The sequence below is a fragment of the Quercus lobata genome, chromosome 10 (genome assembly GCF_001633185.2).
Source record: "Quercus lobata isolate SW786 chromosome 10, ValleyOak3.0 Primary Assembly, whole genome shotgun sequence".
NCBI lineage: Eukaryota > Viridiplantae > Streptophyta > Magnoliopsida > Fagales > Fagaceae > Quercus > Quercus lobata.
In genome coordinates, this window is record NC_044913.1 from 14068352 (window position 1) to 14078216 (window position 9865).

Consider the following 9865-nt stretch of genomic DNA (forward strand, 5'->3'; position numbering starts at 1 on the left):
GAGAAAAATGGTTAGGTGAGAGCTTGAGATTCTGAGATTGAGAGGGAAACACTAATGTTTGTTTGGCGAGATTAGAGTTTGGGAGAAAAAGAAGGTGGTTGATGACTGATGAGTGACTGAGTTCTGAGTTTGAGAAGTGAGAGGAGAAGTCTAAAAGGGAGAAATGAGAGTAGCTAAGTAGGAGACAACTCAAGAGAAAAGACATGTGTGGTTGAGATTAAAAAAAAAAATCTTGCATAGTGACAGCAGTGACTCCATCAGTGACTCAAACAGTGACAGTATGACATCGTTTTTTTTTATTTTTTTTCAAAAAAACGCAAGTGGCAAGACAATGACTAACCCCCATACGACATTTTTTTTTCCAAAAAATGCAAGTGGCAAGACTGAAACCCATATGGCATTTTTTTTTTTTTTTTTCAAAAAATGTAAGTGGCAAGACATTAGAGTTATAGACAAGACCACTCAATGATGAGACTATTCCTCCATACATACGTTTTTTGATTGAGAAAGGTAGCCTCACACATGTTAACTTCTTTTTTAATTCAATTTTTTTTTTTTTTTGAATAAGAACGTTAGGCCTGTTCATGGATAAGAATGTTAGGTCTGTTCTTAGAACGTTATGATATTTATATATATATATATATATATATATATAAATATTTAATATGCTTAGGTTGGTTTGGTCTTCGTTGGTGTGCACATCTCAGCGCCGATGACCGCACCAATCTGACGTCAATACTAAAGATCTACCGTCGACCACCGTGTTGAAAACCTTCGATGGAGCCCTAAGTGGGGCAATGCAGTCAAACCGGTTCTATTGGTGCTGGTAAATCCATGAATAGGCCTAACTATCAAGCCTCTTTGGCCCTTCAACAGCTACTCCTCTCTTCAACTTGTTCCCCCTGTGCCTTGTTTTGGCGCTTATTAGTCTCTGATTCGAACATGTTTTAAAACAATTATGTAAATTTCACTAAATCCTAGTCTCTATTTTGCTATTTCTGTTAGCCAGTTTTCAACTGTTGGAAATATATTGTTTTGCTTTTCTTGTGATAGACCATAATTGTTTACTAAATTTGCCGAACCATCAAACGTGCCTTACTAAGAAGCAAAGAGTTCTAGCCTTCATGGCTATGGCTCTCTCTTCTCATGTCAGTTGAAAATCTTAAGGAGCATTTGGAAGGAGCAAACCACTTTCCCACGTATTTCAACTTTGAACCATAAATGCACAATTTATGAAGCCAAAGAATACCTTGTTATTTGCTATTTCCTTCATCTTTTAAATACAAGACAGAACAGGAAGGCCCCTAAAACCTTATACCAGATAATCCTATTTAACAAGAACAAGAGTACAAAGAAATAATGATTACAAAAATGATTTCTTTAATCTCTCCCTCACCTAAACACCAACACACCTCATGTAAGACACATTCTACCAAACACACACGCACACACCAAAGAGGAAACAAGAAGAACTGCCAGTGGATAGTACGTTATGAACTTATGATGATTATAAAAAGTAGTCTGGAGTACGGCGTGTGCTGTCAGGTTCAACCTGACGAGGCGCCGGGTCAAATTGAAGGAAATTTTGATCCATATTCTCTCCAATTTCGAGAATTGCAGCCATATTTCCACACCGATAGCAGTAGTTTGGAGCACTAAACACTGTAACCACATTCTTCTCCTAAAAAGGAAACAAAGAAAATACATAATGATTAACCTCCAGAAAAACCAATTTCAAATATGATTCTGCTTTCCTTTCACAAACCTGGCACCAATTATATCCTTCCATAACAAGCTGGTGAGCTCGGGAAATAAGAGTGAGCCCATTATTGTGGTTAAACTGTGCAGCGATATCTTGTCCAAATGTGTACCCTGCACCCCGAGGAGATATTCCCCATCCACATCGGTCATCTGGGTCAGACCACAAGAGATCGCACATTGGACCCTCATGCGGAACCTACTCCCAAACAAACATTAAAAATATATTATATTATATTATATATACATTTGAGAATGTTAGATAAACAAGGGAGTACGAATACTAAATTTTTTGTTTAATGGAAGGCTCACAGTGACCTGGAGGAAAGTGATGTATCATTGGAATCTGTTCAACTAAACTTTTTTTTTTTTAATATTTGTTCAAGTAAACTTTTGCCTGTGGCAACCCTCCAAGTTGATATACTTAATCTTCTTATAATGTAAAAAGGAGGAATTTTAAGTATCAAAATATCTTTAAAACTATTTTATTTCTAATAGAGGTAAGAGGCTACAATGCAAATTAGATTACAAATTGTATGTAAATTACAGTTGAGGCTGTTATGAATACATCAAGCCATTGTACACTTATGCTCTTCTACAGATAATTTGTAGTAACAACAATGTGATAAGACATTCACTTGTAGTCAGAATCCAAAACAGAGACATGAGGAATAAAAATCAACATTTAATTATATGTTGTGGTAACACTTTGAACTATGAGATGGAAAACTGTAATTGTACCTCTTGTATCCGGTCCAGAGCACGGATGTTATCTAATGTATCTAATGAGGGGGACAGGCCACCATGCAAGCAGAAGATCTGCAAACACAAAAACAAATAAAAATGAATAAAATTAGGATAAAGCAAGCTTGTTAAATGAGATCATCTAAGGAAAATCAGGATAAGATTGCATTATAAAGTTCAAACCTGACTTTCAATTAAGGCTGTGAGTGGCAGATAATCAAAAAGGTCAGTGAAATATTTCCAGACATTAGCATTTCCATATTTTCTCAAGCACTCATCATAAAAACCATACCTGGGAAAAAGAAACCACCAAGTTATTGATGTAAAACAGAATATGGCATTATGAAATTATTAACCAAGAGTCCTAACACCTGTATGCTTCAATTTCATATTAAATTAGCAATTTAAACAACTTTGGCTTGCACTCTGATCTCTTTGTTTCTCTTCTCCATTTTTTTGGGTTTCTTTTTTTTTTTTTTGAAAAAATAAATGGCTTACATTTTGTTAAAAAACCAAGTTGAAAAAAACAATCTACCACATGTATAATAGCTCTCTATGGGATGTAATTAATTCTTTATTTATGTTTTAGGGTTAAAATTTTGGAAGTAGCTCTGTAAGCCAAATATGTGAATATTTAAAATGATCTTAAAAGTTTACTTACAGCGTTGCTAATTCCCTAAAATAAATTATCAAATATGTGTTGCATTACTATTGCTTAATCTGAGTACATCTTGTGCAGAACATGCAGTTGTATGAAAAAGATTGCCTACAGTGGCAAAACTTAAACATAGTAGGTCACAGTTCCTGAAACATAAACAAGGAAACTTTTGGGTTGTACATGGCTGCATGTTGGCATTCACAAGCATGCAGATACAATGTTTTTACAGACAAAATTTCTATGCAGTTTTTTAGAGTGAGAAAACTTGAAAAGAATAAGTTCTCACACTTGAGTTATTTGTCGACTCTCATGATTTCCTCTAAGAATAGTAATTCTATCCCTATAACGTACTTTCAGAGCCACTAGAAGCGAGACAGTCTCCACCGAGTAGTATCCTCGATCTGCAAACATTGAAGAAAATTGTAAAATACTAACAATATTTTTTTGATCAGTAAAAACATGAAGTAAATAAAATTCTAACAATATTGTATATCTAAATTTCAAAAAGAGATGAATAAACATAAATGGTCAACTAAAGTACATTTAGACAGTCAACTTGGCCTTTTCAGAGTGCAAAAGGTCTTGTTTTAGTTGCAACCAAATAGTCAAATAGAAATTTAGCAGCTGCAAGTAACCTAAGGCTTCGACAGCGGCATGTTGAGTCAGGCTTATTTTAATAAACTGGCCTTGGGTTGGAAAAAAAAAACACAAACACACAATCTCTATCAGGGTTATATGTTGGTATGAGGCCCAGATGCAAGTCTACTGTCCTCAAAAAACTTTTCTAATCTCTCCAATGACAGTTCTATCTTGCTATAATTCTATCACTCTTTTTCCTCCTTTTTTTTAATGGCGTGTAACCTCACCAAGGCAGGGTCCTTTGGACTTATCTTTTTCCTCCTGAATTCATCAAACAGGTCAAATTCAACAACATACACAAAATAACTTCATCTTTGAGATTTTTCCTCCCCAGTTTTGTTGGCACTGTGCATTCTTCAATATGGTAAGTGCTACTACTAAGATGTCCGTGGTCTGTACATAGCAAAACCTAAATACTCATATATAGTAATTCATTGCTAACTATGTATGAAAGTCTACAAATGAAATGCCTTCTCTCCATTATCAACTAACTTTCATATACTGACATTCTAGCTAGAAACTCTCATTCCCCCAAAAGTAAACAGTATTAAATCCCAAATAATCAAATCTTGTTTTACCCTAAACTCACTCCAGTCCACATCACTCCAACATAAACATCATAAACACATTCTTATCCCTTCCACATCCCCCCACCAATGACCAATCGTTTCACCCAAACACAATCTCCACCTATTAGCAACCTAAGAACCACAAACACTCCAAAATCCTGACATACCTGACAGACACTCGTGCATGCATGTCCTCAATGTGCTGGGAGGTAAAAAAAAAATGAAATTTTTATTCAAAAATTCCTAGAAATAAACATAAAATATACCCTAAGAAGAAGGGGAGTTTGATATTCACTCTTTCTATAATGCTTTGTGGGGGCCTAATGCTGCCACTTTCCCTTGGAAAAGTATTTGGGGTGTGAAGGCAGCATGGGGGAAGATACTCACTTGTGACAATCTTAGGAAGTGACATTATACTATAGTGTTTGATGCTACATGTGTCGATGTAGTGGGAAGGCGATGAATCACCTTTTGCTTCATTGCAAGGAGGCTTATCAGTTGTGAAACCTTGTTATTCGATCTTTTGGGATCTGCTGGATCTTATCAGAGAGGGTGATTGATCTTATACTTGGTTGGAGGAACCAGATGAATAAACATTCATCAAATATTTGGAATCGGGTTCCTTTAAGTTTGATGTGGATCATATGGCGAGAATGAAACAGGTGCACATTTGAGGAATTGGGTTCTTAGGCGTTTTGTTTGATATATTCTATTCCATTGTTTCTATAGAGTCTCTGTCTTCCTTTAATAAAATTATTCTTACTTATACAAAAAGTCACATTAACTGTCCTATCACCACCATTTCGCGTCCTAATTTTTCAAGACTTGACGTGTCCCGGCATCAATGTGTATGCTTTCTTAACCACAATGTCACAAAACACCGCCATAAATTCAAATCCTATAATTCGCAACACATTTCTTCACATCAAATTGCCACATTCTTGTTTCAAAGCTTTATTCTACACACACCCCACACGCTCTATATATATGTATATAACTAAGCTAATCCAAAAACGAAATGGCAAAACAGTAAATACAGACCTACATAGTCGCCCATGAAGAGATAATTGGTATCAGGAGCATTGCCGCCGATCCGAAAGAGCTCGAGGAGGTCGTAGAACTGGCCGTGGATATCGCCGCACACGGTGACGGGACACTTCACCGGCTGTACGTTCCATTCCTCCATTAAAATCGACCTCGCTTGCTCGCACAGTGCTTTCACCTCTGCTTCTGGCAGAGGCTTGCACTCCATTAACTGCTCGATCTGTCGCTCCAGATCGGACTGCGACGCTGCCATGGTTTTCGCTGAGCGGGTTTCGTGTTTCTGATGATTTCGATTGTGTGGTGAACGAGTTCAGCTCAGCTCAGCTCAGGTCATGGTCGCCGAGTTAGGGTTTGATTGGGCAACGAGGCGAGAGAAAGAGAGAGAGAGAGAGATAGAGAAATGTGAACACTGTTTTTCAGAATTGGGGATTTTTTGGAGGGGTCCCTGGTTTTATGTGTATTTATGTTATTGGTATCAACTATCAATATTTGAAGAGGTTTTTTTAATACAAATATGCCCTTGCCAAATTGGGAAGGAAACACCTTGTTTTTTTATTGGATAGTGAGGACTGTCAGTGAAGGATAAGGGAGATACAGAATTTGGAAATATCAAAATGCAAACCGGGCATTCACGTCAATCCGTTTAAATTTTTTGTCTATTTTATATGAAAAAATTAAATTTTTCTATTTTATACATTCACTTTTACAACTCATATCAATTTATTTATTCTACATATTTATTCAATAAAATATTCATTCTTTTACTATTTTTTTATTATTTTCTTCACATTCCTCTCACTCACTGCCTATCTCTCTCTCACAGACCAACCGCCATCACCAAGCAACCAACCTCCACCGTCATCAACTCATCCAGCCAAACATCATCAACTCACCCGGCCATATCGACCCACATACCCGAAACCCCATTCAACCCAAAAGAAAGCCAAATCAACCAAAATACCGGAAATCCCATTCAACCCAAACGAAAGCCAAATCAACCCCATTCAACCCGAAACCCACTAATCAAACAACTAGAAATAAAGGAAAGCAATCAGATCTGTAGAGAGATCAGTGATCGGTGGTGGTGGCAATCGGTGGTAGTGGCGGCGAGAGATTGGTTCATTGTTCTAATCTGATGGAGAAAACGAAAGAGGGTGAGAGACAATTAGATCGAAGTTGGTCGGCTCGATTGGAGGGTATGATGAAGCATCTTCGCTCATGGCGGCAAGTGTGATGGACTTGACCAACGGCAGTGGAGGGTTTGATGATCGGCGGTAGTGGAAGCATGGTTTGACCGGCGGTAGTGGTGAAAGTGAGAGCAAATGAGGAAAAGGGGGAGTGAGGTGAGGTGAGAGCAAAGACAAGGAGAGAGTCAAGTGAGAGTGAGAGCAGAGACAAGAGAGAGAAAAAACTATTAAAAAATTAAATACACATGCTACAGTACTCGTGTAAATTTACACGGGTACTGTAGCTCGTTGAAAAATTTAAAAGACTTTACACATTTTTAAATGGACTGATGTGGGTGTTTTTTGGTTCAAAATGTGTAAAAGTTATACTTTTTTCTATTTTTGAAGACTATAAACGAATTGATGTGGATGCTCAATGTTTTTAGTCTTAGTATTAGAAACATAATTATTAAACTGGATTGACCCGATTGGTCAGACCAGAAACTCGGTGACTCCGCATCTAGATTAGTTTGGGTATTTCAATGGATCGCTGCATACAACCCAATCAAACTCGGTGAGTTTGTGGTGACCCAAATGGGTTTATATAACTTGGTTGGGTTTGTAAAATTACATTTATAAATTCACTTTATTTGGAAAAACACTTGATTTATATTCATTGCAAATGAGTTGAACTCGAGTTAAGTTTAAGCTTGAAAAGTTGAACTCTCATGTAATATTATACTTGTAAATTAACATGTGAGTATAAGTTCAGATTAAAGTATTATAATATTTTATGCACACAAAAGGAATTTTTTTAAAAAAAAAACAAAATAACAAAGTGGTCTCTATATACAATGGTGGAGGCAAGAAAATTTTGTTTGGGGATTAAGTTAATCTTATTTTATAAGTTTTTGTGTGTCTTACACTAGTTATTAACCTCATATTGAATTCATTATTTAGTAAATCCACTATTAAATTATTGTGTCCTTATACATTACAAATATGAAAGATTATTAAATAATAATCCTCTCATCTATATAATATTTAAAATTCAAGCTTCTTTAAAGGATAGACAAAACATGAATTTATGACCTAGATAATAAATAATATATTATTGAAAATTTGATGTGAAATTTAAACATGCTTATTAAAAACAAGTAAGATGTATATTCCAATAGTAAGATTTCCAAATTTTTAATCTAATAAAAATTATTAAATGATGTAACATTAATCAAGTGTAATTGTTCAAAAAAAAAAATCAAGTGTAATTTAATCCTAATCATGTGTGTTTGTTCACACACGTGTAGAATGATTCTTTTGATTCAGAAGCAAGATGGTTCCTACAGGCAGGCATCTCTAAATGCAAGCTGCATGCTTTGCCATTACTCGAGAAGCAAAATATTTAGAGAGTCCAAGCTATATATATATATATATATATATATATATAAAGAATCAATATCAAGATGCACACTGTGGGGGGTAAAAGACTAATAGGCCCATTTCAATATTTATACTAGGCCAGGGGCCCAACCCATGGAAAAACCCCTCCTCGGCCATAAGGAAATCCTCATCGGATGGATATAGCCGAGGGTAAAAGAGGTAACAGATCACCGGTAGTGAGACTACGGATCGTTTCATAAGGCAGGGAAAGCTCTAAAATAGGGAGAGATAACAGAGAGAACGGAAGCGTCTAAGGGAAGGCTACCTTTATTGCATTCAGTGCCCTGCACCTGACATAGCCATACTTCTCTGTCCTTACAACCACTCCCAACAACTGAAGGTAGGGGCTAATGGGACAAGTACCTACTCTAGGGACCCCTGTCAGGAGGAGGAAAACGACTATAAAAAGGGGAGTAAAGAGAAACGAGGAGAGGACCCCAAACACACGAGAGGCACCAGAAAAAGCTTCTCAGATCTTGCCGATGACCAAATTTTCTCTGTTAAACTCGGCCCATAAGGAATACCTTGATGGTCATCATTCACACACCTAAGCCCAACTCTTTGGCCCACTCTCTACAAATTCATTGTATTGGGCTCACTGGTTTAAGGTTCCGAGCATCTTGGACCTGGCCTGAGAAAACATGTCCCTATAATTGGCACCGTCTGTGGGAAGAGCTTAGGCGTTAGCAAGTGCAACGACCAATTACAGTGGGGTCAAGCTCCTGCCACCAGGAGTCCGTCACACCAGGAGTCCATCACGAAGACCGTTGTGGCGGTGATACCAGCTGCACGAAAGCCTCCCTCTTATTTCCTAAAACAAGTAGTCGTTGTCGTCACTCAGTCCCTACTCGGGCCCATACTTCGAAGCGTTGATTTCATGGGAAGGGTTATTAAGTGAAACATAACCCTAGGGGCTTCTGACGTTAGATATTTACTCAGGACACTTGATAAGGGGCTAACTCTCGTGGGCCTAGTAGTCCAGTCCGTTGGATCCCCCACGAAGAGAGAAGTTGAAACAAAGCCTAGAGGCTAGATAGAACCAAGGCCTTGCATGGTCCTCGGACTCAAGCCTACGAGGAAACTAGACACTCTGAAACAAAGCCTAGAGGCTAGACAGAACCAAGACCTCGCATGGTCTCGGACTCAAGCCTATGGGGAAACTAGACACTCTGAAACAAAGCCTAGAGGCTAGACAGAACCAAGGCCTTGCATGGTCCTCGGACTCAAGCCTATGGGGAAACTAGACACTCTGAAAACAAAGGCTAAGTGCTAGATAAAACCAAGACCTTGCATGTTCCTCGGACTCAAGCCTATGGGGAAACTAGACATTCTAAAAACAAAGGCTAAGTGCTAGACAGAACCAAGGCCTTGCATGGTTCTCGGACTCAAGCTTATGGGGAAACTAGACATTCTGAAAACAAAGGCTAAGTGCTAGACAGAACCAAGGCCTTGCATGGTCCTCAAACTCAAGCCTATGGGGAAACTAGACACTCTGAAACAAAGCCTAGAGGCTAGACAGAACCAAGACCTTGCATGGTTCTCAGACTCAAGCCTACGGGGAAATTAGACACTCTGAAACAAAACCTAGAGGCTAGACAGAACCAAGGCCTTGCATGGTCCTCGGACTCAAGCCTGTGGGGAAACTAGACACTCTGAAACAAAGCCTAGAGGCTAGACAGAACCAAGGCCTTGCATAGTTCTCGGACTCAAGCCTATGGGGAAACTAGACACTCTAAAAACAAAGGCTAAGTGCTAGATAGAACCAAGGCCTTGCATGGTCCTCGTACTTAAGCCTATGGGGAAACTAGACACTTTGAAACAAAGCCTAGAGGCTAGACAGAACCAAA

General features: G+C 38.1%; 1 protein-coding gene across 1 annotated transcript; it reads right to left on the bottom strand.

Annotated features, from left to right (window-relative positions):
* Positions 1 to 1233: 1233 nt before the first annotated feature.
* LOC115965337 (serine/threonine-protein phosphatase PP2A-2 catalytic subunit-like) lies at positions 1234 to 5983 on the bottom strand. The gene is made up of 6 exons (XM_031084532.1): positions 5410 to 5983; positions 3447 to 3561; positions 2686 to 2794; positions 2500 to 2577; positions 1766 to 1957; positions 1234 to 1681 (listed from the first exon to the last, which is right to left on the bottom strand). Exons 1-6 carry the CDS (start codon positions 5663 to 5665, stop codon positions 1508 to 1510), a joined length of 924 nt encoding a protein of 307 aa, XP_030940392.1. The 5' UTR covers positions 5666 to 5983; the 3' UTR covers positions 1234 to 1507.
* Positions 5984 to 9865: the final 3882 nt, after the last annotated feature.

What these genes read in the sequence shown, in the direction of transcription:
- LOC115965337 (XM_031084532.1), bottom strand. Translation starts at nt 5,665, where the DNA reads ATGGCAGCGTCGCAGTCCGATCTGGAGCGACAGATCGAGCAGTTAATG. An exon ending in AGTCGACAAATAACTCAAGT is followed by an intron (nt 2,795 to 3,446) that starts GTGAGAACTTAT and finishes TCTTTTTCCCAG; the next exon opens with GTATGGTTTTTATGATGAGT. An exon ending in CTCTGGACCGGATACAAGAG is followed by an intron (nt 1,958 to 2,499) that starts GTACAATTACAG and finishes GTTTGGGAGTAG; the next exon opens with GTTCCGCATGAGGGTCCAAT.